We start from the raw sequence: 20,837 nt of genomic DNA, 5'->3' as shown, positions 1-20,837 counted from the left end.
ATATGTACATTTAGGGGGATTCTGAAAAGGATAAAGATGACTGATTTCTGAGAATCCATGTTTTGCATAGTTTTCAAAAATTTTAAAGGTGAACTCTTTACCTGGGTAAAGAATTGCCATGTAGTCATTCTGGTTTTGTTTTAGCAGAAAATCACTTATCCAACATGATATGACTTTTCAAATAATAACACATTCCTGCATAAATATTTTAGAAGATGTACCACACTGGAAAATTTATAAAACTTGACCTGCAATTGACTATACATAATAGATGTTATGGGTGGATAATCTAAAAATATCACATCTCAGGCATTTATTTCCAGGATAATCCATGTCTGGAGATTTGCTTTATGATTTAGGTGTAACCACAGTGGGGAACAGCACATAACCTGTGACATTCTCCAAGCAGCTTTGGGTTCTCAATGCTTTCTCTGTTTCAGTCTTGATCTTGATGACACAGAAGGAGGCAGACCTAACAACTAATATATACTAAATTATTGCACATTACAATCTGCTTCAGTTACCACTCATACCATTAAGCAGGCAGAATAGAAGCAGTGATCTATTTGATGTCAGTTATTAATTGAAATAAGTAAAGTTATGGGGGGAAAAAAATCACATAAAAGAGAACAAAGAGACAGGAAGAAGAGGAAAAGAGCTTGCACAACACTGCAAGAGAACGAATTAAAGAAAATTACATCCCTAGGCAACAACCCATTCTTGAGACATAAGCCTGCAAACCAGATGAAAGGGATGGAAAGTTGTACTCCCCAGAATGTATCTTGGTTATAATCTTGAGCACTAGGTAGAGAACACTGACTAGCTGGACTCACTCTATTAACATACCATCAGCATATTAATGCACTATTAGCATACTAACAAAAAGTCTCCTGCTCTTTGAGCATGCATAATAAAATCTTTAACCACTGTCACTTTAAATGGAAGCAAAGAACTAATTAGCCAATCATGCATAGGAGTGATAGAATATAATTAGAGATAAAGGAATTTTTGATGATTCTGTGTATAAAAGTAGCTCCTGTATTTCAGGAAGCTGAGGTTGCTTTGTGGAATTCCACCTTGCTCTCTTTTCTGTGCAGGACTGGATGTTAAAGCATCTCAACATGGTGGGTGAATGGCTCTTTACACAACAAATGGAGCAAGCAAGAAGGCTTTTGTCTACATCTCTACACACAGACACACAGACACTCAGTATTAATCAGAAGGTCAACAAGAGCTATAAAGAAGATTCTAATCTCATTTAACCTGGTATACAGACAAGCAGAGTCACCATTCAACCCTGATATAGCCAAACTCCTCACTAAAAAGCATGAAGTGTATCTCCAGGAAATTTACCAAAATAAATAGGCTTGTTAAAATCTTCATTGATGTTCAGGAGCAGTAATTTCTGTTATTTCTAGATAGAGTCCTTGCATATTTTCTTGAAGGATAGTCACAGCAAATACAATTACAATCTAATTAAGATTCTCTCAGATGATTGGAAAAATCAAGAGTCATTTTTTACTGGGTTCTGTCTATGCCCAGTTTACCTCAAGTGAAGAGTTTTGAAGTTTCCCAGTTAGGATTTCCTTCTCTTTCTCTAGTTCTCTTAGTTCACACTCAGATTTTCTTTTAAATTCCTCTAGCTGTGTCTGGAGCTCCTAAAGTAGAATTTAAAAAAGAAAAAAAAAGAAAAAAAAAAAAGAGAGAGAGAAAAAAGAAAGGAAAAGAGCATGCAATAGCTGGGACAAAACATGCAACACAAGAAAGAACATTTCTTCTACATTAACATAGACAATAAAGCATTTTACACAGTAGGACATTCTGCTGTTTACAAAATAATAGATGCTACTGTCTTTTAATGTCCCTCATGCATTATTCAAAGAAGTGTTAACAGTTTGGTTTGCTTCTTTCTAATAGGTTAGACAATACAACTCACACAATACTAATCTCCTGAAAGCTTCTCTAAGGTGGAAAACTGTACTGCATGAAGAGTCAGACTGTTTTGCATTGAGTGGTATAAAGTATTAAAAAATTAAAGTATTAAAAAATATGCAAGAGTCACTCTCAAGATCTGGAAAAAACATAAATGTACATTGACCAATCAAAGAATGCACTATCTTACAGCATCCATAAGGGAAATACCAGTGAAGAACTAAAAATAAAATAAAACAAAAAATTGAAGCTATCAACTCATAATAAACTGAAAGAGAATATACTGGCAGTTTAAAAACAGAATAACTGTTAAGTAGCAATTAAAGGACAGAATGAAGCACAGACATGAAAATTGCAAGGGAGAAATTAGCTCCAGTTTTGCCTGTAAGGAAAGCAGAGGCTATAATGTTCTTCCTAATTAAAACCTGAAGATGCAGTGTTTGCAGCATTCTCACTGCATCTCTACCAATGGATTTCATTCTCTATATCTTAATTCTATCTGGAAAAGAGATATAATAATTCTCAAATAGCTGTTATAGGCCTCAATTGCATCAGAGGAGATAAATAGCACTAGTAATAAAAAATACTCTAATTTTAAGTTTTACTAACTCCAGATTTTTCTGGTTTAATTAATATGAAACTCTAGGAAGAGATGGTTAAAAGCAATAACATTTATTGATTATAATTACTACTTCATTAGTCATTGCATAAATGTCTATCATTATGCCCTTTTCCTGAAGTATAAAGTGCTTAATACTTACTTTTGATCTGATTGACTTGGAGAGCTTTGCCCTGGCACCATTTTAAGTCTCCATGTCATACAGGCATATAAAAGAATACAATATATAAAAGGCAAAATCCTCTTGAAAAGGTTTATACTTGCTGGCATAACTACTACATAGCACTGCATCTTCACATACTGATCAAATGTCATCACCTTCACAAGCAGATAAAATAATTTACTCACACACATTCCTTTTTGAGAAATGAAATTGCTTAAATACACACTCCAGCAGTTTCATAGGCAGAAATGAATGCTGCTGATTCTCCCTTAACAATATTCCTAGTCTGAAAAATCTATCAGGTATTAGAAAGCTCAACATTTAGTGATAGAAGCTGCATTGTTTTTATGACTTCTCAACTGCTCAGTAACAAATTTGATTATTCTCAAGTAAATGTTGAACTTGGATATGTAGATCAGCTTTAAAACTTGGAAAAATAAGTAGAAATATATTCTTAGCACCAAGAAAGTTGTAAAGAACACTTAACCAATAGTCTGATTGACCAGTTCTACAACCTGCTCTAATCAATTTTTTTTTTTTTATTTTTTTTTTTGTCTGGAAGATGTACAGAAAGTACATCAGGAGACAGAAAATAAATTCCTCCTTAGTTTATGCCCACATTTAGCAAACCACTTGGGCATGCACTGAGCTGTAAGCTTCACTAAGCATTAAAGCATGTGCATAAAATTAATCATGTGTTTCAAGATTTTCCTGCATTTGAATAGACTTCAGCTCACCTTTAGGATCCTACTGCACAGAAACATTACAGATCACACATTTCCTGAAGCCAAAGGATTTGGGTACAGACAACAGCTCCCAGGAAAGTGAAAATCTGTGAAGTATCTCTTAAGCCAGTCCTTGCTAACACAGAGAGAACAAAAATGACAGCTCGGGCATTTAAAACACTTTGAGAGAGGGTATTGCTCAGGCAACCTGTCTGGATCCTCAGGAAGACAAGCATTCTTTCTGACTAAAGATAAATAAAGATATCACATATGTGTGCACGTGTTTGCAAAGTGTTGTCACTTCATTGGTAACACCTGCACTCTGAATCCTTTCACCAGCACTTTGCAGAGTTGGATCATCTGCCTGAACAATGTGAAACTTCTATTCAATCAATGCATTTGAGTATTTTACAGCAGAAATCCATGGAAATTTAAGTCATACACTGGAATACACCTGCAGTACCTTTTTCTTCAGGAAGGACCTTATATTCCTTACTCCAACTGTCACGTGCAAAGCACACAAGGATAAGTGCAGCTAAGAAGGCAGTTTATCACATCAAGGATAAATTAACTTCCCTGCCTATGGAGCTTTTCATAGAAATACATCAGTCTGACTTTTTTTTTTTTCATTTTTTTCCCCAGTAAGATCATAGTGAGAAAATCCTTGCATTTTATGTTAATTCAAAGTGCCTCCAGTGAGGATAATTCAAATGACATCGCTGTGACCAATAAGATTAACAACAGATGAATTAGAGCATCTATAAATAGAAGAACATTCTACCTTCTGTATTTTTTCTTTCAGATTCTACATCATTTTAAAATGGCTTGATTTCTTTTCTATGCATCATTACAAGATCTTCCAGCCTTTTTAACAGCTATTCCTTAAAAGATGCCTTTTCCTTATGGGACTGATGCTTGCAAGTTTCCTTCTTTTATTCCTAGTCTCTTTTTAAATAGCCAGTTTCCATGGCCTATAAAACACACTAGCTATATCATATGACAAAACCAGGCCAGAATTTTGGGGTCACAGTAATCTATTTCATAGTGAATATGCTATTGAGGTGGATATCCTCCTTTGAAAAACACTGGCTTTATTTTAGTTAAAAATGTAGAACCATAGTTTGAGGTTGGGTGCCTCTTCTGCAGTCTAGGGATGGGAATTTTTTTCTGTTTTAGTATGAGCTTTGGTGTCTGACTCCCAACTATTCAGGCTTTCTCAAAGACAATCTCAGTTCTGTGAAAAAGTACAAAGGACACCTGTTTTTTGTTATGTTTCTGATGCCAGGTCTAATTTTCCAGAATGTTACCATAACAATATCTTAGGTGAACTAAAAAAATACAGAAAATATTTGGGGCTAGACAATTGATTAGCAGGAGAGATTATACAGAGGAACTGTCAGGATACATACATACATATACATTCCTCACTCTACTGAGTTTATTGCTGGTATTTCTGCATAGCTTTTTTTTTTTTTGTTAATTTTCTCCTAGATTAAAAAAAATCACTATTCCAACATGACCTCAATAGAGAAAGTCTGCATTAAACCTTGTTCTCATTAAGGTTTTGATTACAAAAGAAGTTGAACACCTTGCCCTGATCTAGCTCAAGGATATCAATAGTTTCTTTGCTGTCCTGTTCTTTGCAGCAACTCTTGTACTTCAACATGAGCCAGTGTTCCAATGGATGAGGTCAGAGATTTGGAAATCTTATAGAACTGACTGCTGTAGAACAACCCCAAAGCCATTAATCTTAAAAGAGAAATGGCATTGATTTTATTACTTTTGGCACACCATGCTTTTGATATTTGAAAGCAAACCACCTGTTGAAGCTCTTGCAATTCTCCAGAGCCATTTTCTGGCTCTGTTAGGTAGAAGTAATTTGCTGCAGCTGAGATATTTAATGTTTCAGTTCATCTCCTTTATTAACAACTTGGCTTTAGGAATTCAATATAGTTTCCATATGTGCTGTGGTATCAAAATTTGCATTTCAAATAGGATAAATAGCTTGTGGAATTTACAAAGTGAGTGACTGCTAATAAGGGAAATACTTCAGAATTACATTAGTGAGCATCTTACCTGCTTTTTGTGGGATTTCCTTCTCTTGAAGAGTATTTCTCTCTTTGACTACACTTAGATCTTCCTTTCCTTTTTTTGCAATACCTTTTGAACCCAGAATTTCTTGTTCCCTTAAGCTATACTTCCAAATCCTAAAATATGCATGGTATTACTTCTACATTTATTACATATATTCTTTTTTTTGTCATCTGAAATAAATGGTCATTTTGTCTCTTGGCACAGTTCCCTCACATAAATCTTTCCCCTACATTTAAATCAGAGATGATTTAAATGCATTTTTTGCTCTTCCATACCCTTAAAGTGTCTCTGCTGCTAGAATGTATGTAATGCCATTCCTTCAAGATGTAGTAGGCATCACTGTAAAGAGAACACTCATCAAGAGTTGCTATCTAAAAGATGTCTGAGATTATCCTAAACCTGTATCAGGATATACTTCCATTAATTTCACAACAACTTTGCTAAAAGCTAATGAATATAAGTTTGGGATTTTTCCTATTTGTTGAAGTACAATCATTTGTAACAGAAACCATAATGCAGATGCCTAAAACCAGAAAAATCATCTCCTACAGGCTCTGCTAGGGAATTGTCTGTCCATAATGAAAGCCAAGATTTAAACTATGTTTAATGTTTTATTTCTGGAGGTCGTGGTCTCAGTTTCTAGATGTCTAACATTTACTCAGCCAATATTGGTGTTTGTTCTATATGAATGTTCAGTTAAACCTCAAGGATTAAACCTAATTTGTATTTAACACTCTGTAACTGAAAACTTAAAGGTAAGGTTGTTTCTTTTACTTCTGGCATATGCCAAAAGTCTTCCAGAACTAGACTGAGCAGATCAGACTTAATCACTTGTCACCCTTTATACTCTCTCTTCCACAGTAATAACAAAATTGCACTAACGTGATGCCTCTTATCTGAAGATCTCAAACCTCTTGGCATACACTAAGGAGAAAACAAAGCTCATCTTGCTTAAACATCAGTCCTTTCATCTTTCAAGCCTTCTAAAACCTTTTTTTTTTGCCAGTATTCACTAATGATCAGAAATATTACCTATTAAAGAAAAGTTTTGTATTTCCCAGTCTGCTGTTGTCCACAGGACTCTGAAAAAAATGCAGTTTTTAATGGTGGCATAAGAAATAGCACTTTAGAAAGGAGAAACTTATATATTGTCATTTAAACTGGAGAGAAACAAAATAACATTGTGCCTGGTTTCCTTCTCCCAGATTTATCCTAGTGTGAAATTATCTCCTTAAAGATTCAAGGCAATATGCACCAGAAGTGTGTAAATCAGCATCATTCCATAGACTTAGAGGATCTGAAACATACAAGCTGAGCACATGTCCCATAGGAAGTATTTCATTTTTATCCAGATGATATTGAATTTAGAAATTGCTAATGACACCACCTTCTTATTTCCAGTTCCTGTTGTGTTTTACTTTATTTATTCCTAAAATACTGCATGTCTTAGACAATAAACCAAAACAGTAAAGCATGTGCATAAATTTTCATGTCTGTGTTCTTCATTTCTCCTGAAAGTTCCTTTAAATGCACACAAAAAATCAGGATTTTAATTTTCTCTCTTCTCCTCTATTGCTTTTAACTTCTACAGAGCCAGGATACTTTTCCATATCGAGATATTACAGATTTCCCTGATTTAGTTTTTAAAAAATGGCTTAGTTGCATCTCTGCCATTTATTATACCATCTTTTCTGCAGAAGATAGAGGTTGTTCTGCTATAGCTCTACACACTGAAAGAATGAAATCTGAATAATGTTGGGAAAAATTTATTTAATTCACACTCTAATCTTGTGGAACAAGAAAGCAGTGGTTGCCTTGAAGGCTCAACTCCCTCAAAGAACATTTTCAAAGAAGTGACTCAGCTCTGCACCATCAGCAAAACTGTACTGACAGGCAAGATGTGAGGGCAGATGGTGAAAGGGTCAGAGCTGACTAGGAGAAACACAGCTGACTGGGGTGAACCTCTGCTGTCTACAGGATGCTGGGGTTTCCTGGCTCTAAAGGAGATAAATCTTTGCCATCAGAAAACTATTACTGTTATTCTGAAACACTACAAGGTTAGGTGTTTTCTTATCTGATATGCAAGATTGCTGACACAGGGCTGGGGACAGGTCTGGTAGGTGAGTTTGTGTGATGGGAAAGACCAACAGTATTAGAGAGAAGTGGAACTGTTAAGCACAGAGCAAAGCTGGGTGCTTTGGCTCCAGTAGAGTTCATCAGTATCTCCTCCCCATCCTGAATGTATGCACCAAATCCATCTGGTTGGGAGGTTGCTCATGATGTGCCAGCCTCTGGAACTGCATCTGACACAGGATGTAATTAAGCAGGAATGGCCTGCAGAGCTGTGCCACAGGTGTGTGAGCTATACAGCAGCTAGGCTAGACAGGCAAGTGTGATGTGAGAACTGCTGGTGCAGTGTGATGTGAGAACTGCTGGTGCAAGTCTCATGGCCCAGCAAATAAACCTTTACAGGTGTAAAGAACACTTTAATAAATTCCTCTTGGTACAAGCAAGGGTTGCAAGGGTCACATACTATGAAGCAATTGATCCTTAACCTGCCAGCTCAGGTCTCTTCTCTAACCCCGTTCCTATCTATGCACTGAGCTGTTGGCAACCATAAGGGAGAAGGAGAATATTCTCATTGCTAGCATTAATGCCTACTTGCTGTCCCTGTACATTTCTGGAATGGAAAGGTAAAGTTCTGGTTAGTCAACAGAAAAAATTTATCCCACTCATCCCCTAGGAAATACAAAGTCCAGTTAGTCTTCAAAGAGTTCTCCTAATGAGTTCCTAATAATCTTAACTCCTTCTTTAAAACTCTCAGCTCTATACCCTTATTTCTCTTCTAAGCTTCTAAAAGCACTAAGCTTTAGAGCTTAAAACATTTGACTCAGTCTGATATTTAAAAGAACCCTTATCCCCTGAGTTCTGAAGAGCTGATATTTTGCACTTTCATAAGCAGAGACACGGATCAGTCTCCTGCTTTACCTGTATCCTCTCCTTCAGCTTCTGGGAATGCTTCTTCCTCTCATTTATCTTCTGGCTTTTCTCCTCCAGGTCTGTCTCCAGCTTCTTTACCTGCTGCAGCAAAAAACATTCCTCAGCCTCTGAACTCTTCCTTTGCTCCATGTTTCTTTGCTGGCAATTCTTTGTTTCTATCACAGATTGCTGCATAGCCTTTTTCAAAGTCTCTTTTTCTCTCTCATAGGAGGCCTGCAGTTTGTTTGTTCTCTGGGTATATTCTTCACTTGCTCTCCAGTTCTCACTCTTCAGGTTTTCCATCTCATTGATTGGAACTTTTCTTTCCATGCTGTATTTTTCATCTAGAATTACTTTTTTATCTAAATTTTCTCTCCTAGGTGCTTTGCATTCATTTAGCAGTCCATCAGACTGATGATTTAAGTGCAGAAGCTTGGTTTCAAAGTCTGCACTGGAATCTGCCATGACTGTAGGAAGGAATGTCTGTGCTTGTTTCATGTCTGTTCTTGGCTCCCTGTCTTCCACCTGCTTCTTACACAACATCAATTCTGCCAGGGCTTCTTCCTTTAGTTTTTTGTGTTGTTCTACTGCAGTTTCAAGGGCCTGAATACGTTTTCTCAGCAACTGTTCTTCTTCAGCTTTGCTTTTACACTGGAGAATTGTTTCTCTTGTCTCAGCAAGAATGTTCTGAATTTCTTCTTCATGAGCCTCTCTCAGAGCCTGTATACTCGCCTCATGCTCATCATTCTTAGTGTTCAGGGCATATATCACCTACAGAACAAGCAAAATAATAGGGAATTCACAGTAAATAGTAGTCATTAATTCAGTTACTATATTTATCAAGGTGTTAAATGCTAAAAGAGAATTACTGCTGCAGTTTAATAAATATCAGAAATCAGGTTTTAGCAGATTCAAGTGAGCCTCTGATGAAAAGAAGCTATTTTTTCAAACCTTTTGATGCTTTATTTTCTTCTACAGAATGCATAATAATAATTGTCATAACTACAAAACAAATTATTACCCCAAGAAGGCATCACCTAAGTCTCTGTCAGAAAACTGCCTCATATTATGTTTTGTTCAGGCTGACAGTGGAATTTGGGTTCCTCTGAAGTCTTACTTCACCCCAGAGATTTACCAGATTCCACTGAGCATTAGAACCATCATCTACATTTTAAGTGAGGTATCTAAAAGAAAGGAAGAAACCGTCCTCACTGCTCTATCCATTATCCCTCCACTTCAGTTCAATATCAGCTAGAACCACAATGGAGGATTCTGACTGGAAAATGCATGCTCCTAATTTTTACAATTCAGCACTGAAACTGATTCCTCAATATCTTAACCTTCTTAAGAGGTTTAATTTTTAGAGGGCTGCTGCCCCACACTTTATGAAATTTAAGCCCCACACATATGCCTTTCACTCCCTACTGAATATAGTTGCTGTATTCCTATTTGAGGCACTTTGTTTAAGAGACTGGAGTTTTTGAGATGAATCTGGGATTTTATGTTCTGGGAGGTAAAATAGTAAAAAATTATTTCAGCATCTGTACTTTGTGAGTGTAAATTCTACTGGCTCATGGGAGATAAAACCCCTTAACAGTCATGTTGACAAACAGCTTCTTAAAAGAAGCTCTAAAATTGATCAATTTGACAATACAGACAGATTTGTTAAAGCCTACAAGATTGCTCTTTGAGTTACTAGCCCAATTCCAATGGCTCCTGCCTTCATCCAGATGGGGATATTGAATGTATTTGGAAACATTGTATTGACTTTAGAGCAACTCAGAGTTATATGACAGGTTAATAAAAACCCTGTTACACACATACACTTGAACATTAACAGTGAATATGTATTAATCTTGTTTGTCCTATTTCATCTTCCAAATGCTGTCAATCAAAACAGCATTTACCTTCTCCTTTATGGTCATGTAAAATAACAAAGAAGAAAACATTCAACTGCACCTCGGCAGTGAAGTCGAAGCTTACAAACAAACAAAAAAGACTCTTCTGTCATCCTATAGTAGCATTAAACACTGCTTGTGTATGAACTTCACTATCATAATGAACAAAAATGGTTCTAGCAGGTTGCTTTACCAGCTGAATAAGAAGTGACACAGTTTGGTATGGAAGATGAGGATGAAAAGAATTAAAGAAAGGTAACAGATTACAAGAGCTCTTCCAGGCCCAAGTTAGTGGATGCAAATTCTTCCAAACTGAGAAAGAAACACGAAACACAAGAATGAGAAAAGGCTCTGAAGGGGGTGACAAAGCAGGGAAAGAGATTCAATTGCTAATTAGTTTACTAGAGACTTACTGAGGCCAGGTGACCAAATAAGCATCATCCCCTTTTCACTAGCAGTGTTTGTATTACACCTTCACTGGCAGGTGAAATTTTCTCTGTGGATTGATTCACTGGTCTGATTCACAAGCAGAGCAGGGTGGGGTATCTTATCATATCAGCCTTAAAGAGTCTTTCTAAATCAAAAGGCAGAGAAATTACTAAAAGTTCAGTTATCAGAGTAAATGGCACTATATAATTTATCCTCATCTGTCACTCTAAATATACCTTTTGAAAAATGAAATCAACAATACTCTAATAAGTATCTTCTTTCTAACAATGAATAAGAAAGAATGTCTTCTAAATAAGGTACAGGCCTAGGCTATGGTTAGCTACAGTGCTGATCTAATTTTACACCAATGCTGACTTCAGCTGAATGACAGTGCTGTGACATATGATCAGGGACCTCATGGACTGCATCTCAGATCTTTCCTTAAGTCTCTGTGGCTTCCTGAGAACACAAGAATAATTTAATGCCTCCAAATAGCTGAAACAACTGCTGATAACATTACCCATTTATATGAGAGAAACTTTAAAAAAATCGGCATTCCAAACATCCGCAGTTTTGCAGAACCTAAAATCTCAAAACTGCCTTTAAAATCAGAAATAATGCTATTATATTTTAAGATAGGCTTTTGTTTTGGTTTTAATTTTATGTTGGATTTTTTTGTGTGCTTTCCAGGTATGACTTCAGTACCTTGCAAAAGGATAAGGTAAAATAATTTATTTTCCTCTGAAATGAAAACTTAGCTCAAAACTTTGTTTTCAATAGCTGGAATTGTGGGTAAAAATATGAAAGAGTTTCTTTTGTGAGCTTTCAGATTACAGAGACTACTACCATCTCACTCACTGTGACAGGACATTGACCTGAAAATTACCTTGAATCAACACAGAACATAATAGTACTGACTTTCACTTATAAAACAATAAAGATCATTTCAAGCCTTTCACTATCAGCAAGTTATTAAAAATATTTTTCCAACCATTTCTAAGCCCTTGAATTTTTATCTATCTATGCATAGTTGGCATGATAGCAAATTTTAAAAGTCAGAGATGCAAAGAATTCAGGGCCAACTTATGCAGTGGCATTAACGAGCCCAAAGTCAGAGCTGAGAACCCAGCTGCAGCTCACAGTGCCAGCACCTCACTGAAAATAATCTGTCTGCTTTTAGCTCTGAAAACTATAACCATAAACTCATGAGATTTCAGGACACAAGTTCTTTGAAAAGTCAGATCCAGAATCAGACTGCAAACAACATGCAACTGGCTTGACATAGGCTTAGCTCAAGTTCAGCTCTCACCTCTGGTGGCTACAAAAACCCAAGCTTGTTTCTTCAGCTGCTCAGGCTTCAGAATTGCTGCATTGTTTGTGTCCTGCACCAGAATAAGTCCCAATTACTGTACTATAAAAGAATTTTGCAGTGCAGGAGAAAACTAAATTCTTTCATCCGTTGCTCCAGCCATGCTAATAAAGCGTTTTAGGTCCTGGAGGGGTGGCAGGGGGGCACAGGAGAGAGGTGCAATGGCTCTGTGTGAAATCTGCTTGTGGTGAGATGCCCTGATGTCTCTTGAGGAGAAGCTCAGTGTGCAAGGTCTCACCTTCCTGAATGTTCCACAGTATCCACAGTATTTGTGTTTTTTCTTATCTAGAAGAAGGAAGTCCAATTATACATTCTTAAAATATGAACATATTGCCTTTTTCCCTACATGTAGTTCTCATCTAACATGATCCATTTCTCCATTAAACATCTAATCTAGGGTAGTCAATGGAGAAAGACAAAGTGCCTCCAAAGGATGATGTTTTTCTTTCCAATACAGGTGTCTAAATGAGGTAATAGAAGTGAAGTGAAGTGAATTGCTTCAGGTGTCTGGCTGTTTTGTTTTGGTTTTTTTCTGCATACCAAACTTCCCAGCTCCTTCTCTAGAGCTGAGAGTCCCATACAAAGGGAAGACACAAGTTTCAGCTCTCAGAGGCTGAAATGGCATAATTTTCCTCTGTACTCTGAAGATTCTTTCCATCCTGTGTTGTCTTAATCCATACTGACTTCATTTCTGCATACTCACTTCATGTTGTTTTACCAACATGTTACCAACTGAAACAGGCATTTGGCATCCAGACACCATGCACATCTGCTTTGATGCAGGAGTTTGAAGAAGCAAGGTCTTTAACAGCTCTTTTCAACCAACATGACATTTACATTAAATACTTTTTTAATTCTCCGTTCTTCCTGAGGTGAATCAAATTAATCCTTAGGGTTCTTATCAGAATAAGCTGTAATAATATCTAAAACTTACAGGAGAGCTTGAAAGGCTTATATCCCAGAAGTCTGACCTCTGTAATGCTTCAAAAATGTGCATCACATTAACCAGAACCAAATACAGTGGTGGCAGAACTTATTTGCCAAATTAATACTCAGTTTTTGAAAACGTTTCATTACATCCCAGATTTTAAAAGATCTTCAAAAAGTCTAAAACTGCAGAAACATGTTGTTCAGTGCTTTCAAAAGGGTTGGTGGTTTTATATATTATATATATATATATGTTATACTTATATATATAATGACTCTGGATATTTATCTGAAACTTCATCCTTCCAAAATATTTTTCAAAATCTTATATTGTGTGCAATTAATACATCACAGCATATTTTACTATCTATTGTCTGTAATGCCCATGCTAATAAAATGCACAACATTTTATACATAAACATCAACTAGGGCTCCTTGTAAAGGTGACTTGAATCTAGGATGTAGTTTCCCTTATAAAGTAGCTTTGAGCTGTGGATTGCTAAGGCTGAAAGATTTTCTGCAAACTTGATACAGTCAGTGACAAATTTGTATGGTAAGAAGGTAATCCCCATACACAGATGTCATTCTTACACCTTGAGTTAATTTAAATGAAAATTTCTAGCCATTCAAATGATAAGACTCTGAGTTCCTTCTTAATAGATATAGTGGCTTTAACACTGCTTTTGGCTAGATGATTAACATAATTTTATGATATTGCATGTGGATTTTATAATCCAATAGTTCCCTTTTAGTTCTGTAAGGAAATTATAGTGATGACAAGTCAAGAAACCTTAGTCTGCACATTTTTGTCAGCTGATAGACAATACAATGTTATCTTTGAAATCCTGAGAGAAAATTGTACATAAAAATCAGGAAACCAAATACATCATCAAGTAAGGTACATGGGGATATTGATAACTGTCTTTTTTAGTTTTTTCAGTACATAATGTAGGCAGCTTTATAAAAAGGCTCTCTCTCTTTGACTGCATGGAAACCAGCTTTTTATGTCTTGCCCAAAGGAAAAATATTGTTGCTCCAAAAGTATGATTCTAGTTTTTATGCTGTTCCATTTTGCTTCATTACTGTAGAATACTGAATACCTCTCTAGAGAACTGAGATCAAAAAGCCTCAAGCACTCAGGAGAGCTCTGGTAGCATAACAACTAACTGCTCATCAGCTGAGCCACTGTAAGCATTGCTTACTGAGTACTGTTAACACATCACAGTAAAAAAGGGCAATAAACTGAGCTTAAACTATGTGAAAAAGGCAACACATTTCAACTAGAAACATGAGTAGACAACAGGAATGCTCCATTACAGTTGCTCAGCTGATAGGTGCTTCCACAGTAAGCCACTAAAATTTCATATTTTATTCTTCAACCTATCAGCTGTTTTTTTAAAATGGTAAATAAACCAGGAAAGGTTTACTTACAATATCTAATATGTGGCCATGCTAAAAACCTCTGGAGTGGTGTAGTCTGCCCTCATATACATACCCTGACACTTTCTAATTCTTCTGTAAATTTCTACCCTTAGAATGAAGCTAATAGGACTAAATATGAGCATGTATCTCATACATTCCTGTACAAAATTCAGACATCTTTCCTTAAATAATGAAGGAAAGTTGCTTATCTGACTGATTTTCCTCTGGAGCTTATTAAATAATGGTCATATTTTCTACCCAGGTGAGTGAGCTGAGGGGCAATAAACCTCCTGGTGACTGATGGTGATAAGCAGCTGGAGTGTAGAACATTTTCAGCTGCTCCAGATTAAGCAATGTGTGCCTATGTTGCTGCTTCTAAATGAGAAACACACACACTTCCCTATGACATTTCTTTCCCCTGAAGGAAAAAAAAAGGCTTCCTAATTGTGCTTTACCAGCAATTATCTTTTCCCTGCATCAGCACTCTTCTGTTAAAACTCACAGTATCCAACATACATTCTTGCCAGACTGCTTGATTTTTTGACTAACAATCTATTTACTTAACCAGAAATACTGTAATTTAAAATGTGCTTCTTACAATAAGGTTCCCAGATTTCCAGTATAGAGTCAAATGAACCCCCAGGGAAAATGAGTTTGAGGAGATCTACACTCATTAAAAACATTCCTCCACTAGTTTCTAGGATTTTGACTCTTAGAAGGAAACAGAGGAAACCACTTTGAGGCCTCAGTAGCTCTCTGATGACCAAGTAATATCACTATCCCAGTTATTCATGTCAGGCTTAGTTCCAGAACTGCAGTCTAGTACAGCAGGTTTGGTTTGAGTTCCAGTGGCAGAGTTCTGAAAAGAAGCCTGAATAGCACGGATACCTGCTGTGTATTTAGTTGCTGCCAGCACTGTCTGGGCTGCCTTTCCAGTGAAAGCTGATCTGTTCTCCTCAGCACTCCTGTTCAGGCGTTCATTTGCATTTCTCATCCTATCTCAAGTTAAAAGAACTGTCTTAAGAATCCATTACCACATAAAAATCCTGTAATAGCTAATGTTAGAAACCCATAGCTTGAGGCAGCAGGGCACCTGAAATGTTTTATAAAGTCACCATGCATTTTAAACTTCATACTAAACAGATCATAAATACAAGGAACTGGAGAACACAAAAAGCCCTACCCAGTCTCAGACTTTTGATGGAAGAATCTAAACTTAATTACTGTTCCAAAATCATGCATTCTGCTACAATCATAAACTAAATTCAAGCCTCTATTAATTTGAAAGCACTAGCATTGATGAAAAGTACTCTCTAATTGTGTAACTTGTCTATGTGAATTACAACTACAAATGGACATTCCTATTTGCAAGCAGAATGCTTCTATTTTAATTTCCATAAATGTATAAATCAATGCACAGCTTATCTGGAAATAGCTGCTATGTTATCTGATTTTGAGGTCAAAATTGAGAAGGCCTACACAGCTCTTCTCTACATTCACTAATCTTACTAGGGCTTTTAAACTTTTTTACCTATATTCCTGGGAACAAAAAATTTCAATTTGTACTTTTTAATATACCTATATATGTGTGTGTATATATATATACATATACACATACACACATACTTCAAACAAAATCTGGTTGTCCCACATATTTATTTAGCACTGTGAGCTGAAGCTTCAGGAGAAAAACCTAACCTGTTCAACAGTAATACAACCCTGCCATGCTTTCTTTAGTGTATTTCAAATGTGGGCAGGCAGAGGTCTAATGGTAAACACAGATCTGTGGCCTCTTCTGCCTGGAAATGCAAAGGCCACCTCACTACTGGGGAAAGGGAGAAGGCAGAGCAGAATAGGGAGCCTGAGCTTACAAATACAGTATGAAAACTTACTATGTTCTGCCAAAAATATATTTCTCCAAAACCAGAAATAGCAGGGCAGTAGAATGAGAGCAGCTTTCAGTATCTTTTTGTCCTGACTAGCTGTGGGGATTCCCTGTACCAGCCCACATTTTACAGTGTAATCAGCACTTCGTGTAACAATGGAAACTGGATCACCTCACCCAGTTTGGTTCTCCAGTTGCTGCCTTTCCACATTCCTCCTTTGCAGGAAGAGTAGGAGGAGGTCACTACTGACGACGCAACAAAGAAACAGAATTTAAGTCAAGCTCTGTATGTTACATCCAATTTAAACATTTTGTATTCATTTCTCCAGGCACAATGCAGAGTGGATGAGTAATTAATGACACCATTATCTCCCCACCAATGAAGTCGAACATCACTGGGACAGCAAGTTGCAGCAGTATACCAACAAACAGCAGTGTTGCACACTAGGTTAGACACGTGAAAGGAAAGTGCTACAGGCAATTTAAAGTAAGAAGGGATTTTATTATAATTATCCTGGCTGTAGGATAGCCAAGAAAAACACTGATTTGAAAGGCAGCTCTAGTTCCTAGGCCAAAAATTATTATAAGAAATTTACCATATAGCCAATTTTCAGATAATCTGGCTTCAGATTTTTCTTCTCAGATGTTTGCTGTAGTTACAGCATTAGTCTACCCAGAAGTCTACTCTGGAAGTGCTCAAGGACATATTGAAGAGGGCTTTGAGCAACCTGGTCTAGGTAGGAGGTATCCCTGCCCATGGCAGAATGGTTGGTTCTAGGTGACCTTTAAGGTCCCTTCCAATCCAAACTATTCTATGACTCTATGGTTCTATGAATTTAAAAGAGAAAACTTATTATTAAAATTTCATTTCTGCTGCAAGTTCTCTACAAGTGTATTGTTATTCCAGCCAAAATTGCTTCTTAAAGGCCATGTTCCAAATGATGTGTTCCAGAATGATATGCTCTTCAGAACTACACTTCTGAGCTTTGGGTATAAATCCCCTTTATTTCAGATACTCAGTATGCAGAGGGAAAATTCTATTAAAAGCAATTACCCCACAAACATTTTAATAGTAGAAATTTTTAAAAATACTGCAATAAAATTTTGCCATGAGGTGGTTCTTTTTTGCAGAGGTGATTTTTTTCCCCCTCTTGCTACTAAAATTGCAGAACTTTCTTCCTCAACCCAAAGGCAAGCCTGATAGAAACACAAGAGTTTTCAGAAAGGAATGCAATATTTTCCCTTCAAAATTTAGTTGAGATTAGAGAGAAACTTTAAAAAGAATCAATTTTTATAATAAGGAAGGCATGGAGATCTCTACAGAAAAGTTTAGCTTGACAGTTGAACATTTTGAACAAGTGTTTCTCTGCACAGATATCACCAATATGCTCTAATTCTGCTGTTAAAAAATGAATCACTCAAAAAGATAAAGTTGGTGATTCCTCAACTCTTCTAAGTAACAGCTATCAATTTATAGAGACCCACATATTGCTTTTGTATTAGAAAAGGTAATACTGTGATTCTTTGAATTTATACTTATGGATAAATTTTACTTAGCGTGCAAAATTTATCAAAGACAGCAAGTGAGAACCAGACAGAAAAAAAGGAACAATTTAAGACACCTTAATCTAACTTACAGTCATCTTTCATGACATTTTGCTGTTGTTGAGGCATCAGGAATGTTATCCATAAACAGAAAGTCATTCTCTCTAAGAATTTTTACAGCCTTCATTGATCAAACATATTTGTGTTTGAAATAATTTGAAAATGATGTTTATTTGGACAGTTTTCCTTCAATTACTAAAGAATGAAAACAAAACTTGAAGAGTAATGTGTGCATTTGGGGGCACAAAGGATCAGATTGTGCACAAATACTAGTATACAAATGTAGATATAGTACAGTAAGTATAACAGTATATATGTAAATATAGATAGCACTTCTGTATTTATAATATACAATATACATTTTTCACATACAGTCATCATAGATGAGAATAATGACATTGTAGCTATTAAGCCATTCTACTATGAACATCTTAATGACCTCCTGTTGTCTGAACTGTCTTTTTCGATGGTATTTTTAAGTTGTCAGTCTTTTTCATTGCTAATATGTCTTTATCAAATGCAGTGAGGTTGCAGAACATGTAAAAACCTTGTAGTAAACAAGGGTAGGAAACAGCTTTTTCTCACTGGGAAAGGTGTAGTCTAAAAATAGCTTAAATTCTCCTACAGGTTTTCTCTTATATCTCAACAAAGTGTGAAAACTGATAAAAATATTTCGTAGTGCATTGTATAGTAGTGACTAAAAAGTTTCACTACAATATACTACGTAATTTAGTCCTGCCTCTTTTACAACTCTTGTCTTCCACGAAGGTCATTTAAGGTATCTACTAAGGCACATCAGGAACAACCAATTCAAACCACCAAGTAATATTGTACCACAATTCGTCTGTACCTTTGCAACAATATTACTCGAGAACCCATAAACCGCAAAGGAATTGCTGGCTTCGCCATTCAAGTAAAAAAAAAAAAAAGAAATCGACAGTCCCTCCAAGCAGCACACAGACGAACCCTGCGTTTCTTAGAGGTAGAGCCCTTTTCGCTATCGTAGCATGCTAATTAGAGCTGCTAAGTGCGAGACGCCGACGGTCAGCCACAAAGGCAACCAGATAAAGCTGCTCTGGAGTACCCGCGGGGGAACTGTTCGAAAGGGAAGTTTGTGTACATTGATGTGCAAGGAAGCACCCTACAAAAGAGGACGGGTTTCCCTTCCCTCCCCTTAAACAGGGGCCATCAAAAGCAGCTCAAAGCCAGCCCGGACACCCCCGGCCAGGACAGCCTCACCTCCCTGGGAAGGCTGCCCCGGCGGCGAGACCCACCTTAGTGAGCTGTGCGATCTTCTTGCACATCTTCATCTGCATTTCCTGATTGCATTCCTCTGCCGAGATGCTGCGAGCAGATTTAGATCCAATGTAAGTCCCGGGCTGATGAACCTTGTTTATGCCAGAGGCCATTAGGCTTGAATCTCAATCTGTCTACGCTCCGGGTAGGGCGATCCTGCTCCTGCTGCTGCCCTCCCCTCACCGCCCCGGCGCCCTGCACGCACTCAGACCCCCATAACGCTGAAGGAACTTCAGCCCCAGCCGCCGCTCTCCCTTGTGTGCAGATGTCCCGGTCTTTCAGCAGAACACCGCATGTGCCAACATCCTGATCGGGATTTTTTCCCCCTCCCCTGCTGCTCCTTAAATGGTTGAGCTTCCGCCAGAAGATGCCAGCGGCTGGATGCTACAAATTCCCCTCAGGAGACGCTGAGCCAGCCACGCGGGCAGCAGCACAGACCTTACTGGGGATTTGTTACAGAGACCGTCCGCAGATTAAATCATGTTGCCTTCTCGGTCTGCCAAAGGGCTGCAGAGGTTGGCATCCTTCGCAAGCTCTGCTATTTTGGCAATCCTCTCTAAGTCCGGATGGACCAATGAAGTCATGAAGAAAATCTTCATCAAGTTTGCTGCGCTGCTGAGAGCAGAATGGAGCAGTTCTTCCAGGTAAGAGGGACACTCTTGAGCACATCTGAGCCCGGGAGGGGTGTCCAGGCTGCGGTTCACCTGTCTTATCTAAAGAGACTCCTGGTCAGGTTCCCTCAGTTGCACTAAAGGCATTGGAAAGGTGCCAGGGGAAAACTGACAATGTTATGGGCAATTTTTTATTTTTTTTTTTATTCATCTCCTCCAGTCAAAGAGACCAGGATTGGATTGTACATGTAAAAGTAACCGAAAGGACAGAAAAGGCAGAAAAAAAGCACAAAGAAGAAAAGGTATTAAAAGAAGGTGGCTTTAAAAGAAGGATGCTTCAGTGAAGTGTTATGCAAGAAGAAAATGGTTAGTGGACACGTTAAAACAAGTCTAGCAAAGAAAGGTGAAGGAGGAGAAGGCAAAGCAGGGTGAAGTCAGAGTGGTGGAGAAGAGGAAAAGGGAGAAAGACAGGTAAGAGAAGCTGAAAGTTGCTCAGCCCCCCTTTGATGTGTCACAGCAGCCAGCACAAGAGCCCCTGCAGAGCAGGTTGAGGGCCCTGTCTCTGCTCACCCTGGCTTGCAGCCCACCAGAAGGGACATGAGGCTGCTTCCTCCACCCCTGCCCCATTCAGGTAAAGAAAATCCTCATATGTAGATCTGAGGTGCAGGTGGGCACACAGGGGCTGCCAAGCATATATGAACCAAAAATGATTCAGTTTGCGTTATTAGTTACACTTAAAAGTCCTGGGTTTTTAAAGACACAAGAATCACAAAAAATTTACCCGGTCTTCTCTTTCTCCAGACTCCTATGGGGAAAAAAATTAGATGAAGTTAATTGTCTTGTAATATATCTTAAATAGAAAGATAGTTACAAATTTTATTTC

At 37.5% G+C, this 20,837-nt stretch overlaps 1 protein-coding gene across 1 annotated transcript in view; it reads right to left on the bottom strand.

Moving 5' to 3' along the window:
• The window catches only part of FAM184B (family with sequence similarity 184 member B), a 33,103-nt gene extending 13,524 nt beyond the window's left edge, over window positions 1-19,579 (bottom strand). The window contains exons 1-3 of the mRNA XM_071743877.1: window positions 19,322-19,579; window positions 8,522-9,283; window positions 1,548-1,658 (exon numbers count right to left, since the gene is read on the bottom strand). Coding sequence (XP_071599978.1) covers window positions 1,548-1,658; window positions 8,522-9,283; window positions 19,322-19,456 — 1,008 coding nt within the window. The 5' untranslated portion in view covers window positions 19,457-19,579. The remainder of the gene's footprint in view (window positions 1-1,547; window positions 1,659-8,521; window positions 9,284-19,321) is intronic.
• Window positions 19,580-20,837: the final 1,258 nt, after the last annotated feature.

The sequence above is a fragment of the Heliangelus exortis genome, chromosome 4 (assembly GCF_036169615.1).
Source record: "Heliangelus exortis chromosome 4, bHelExo1.hap1, whole genome shotgun sequence".
NCBI lineage: Eukaryota > Metazoa > Chordata > Aves > Apodiformes > Trochilidae > Heliangelus > Heliangelus exortis.
Note: the sequence above shows the minus strand (reverse complement) of the source record. Positions and strands in the feature narration are given on the sequence as shown.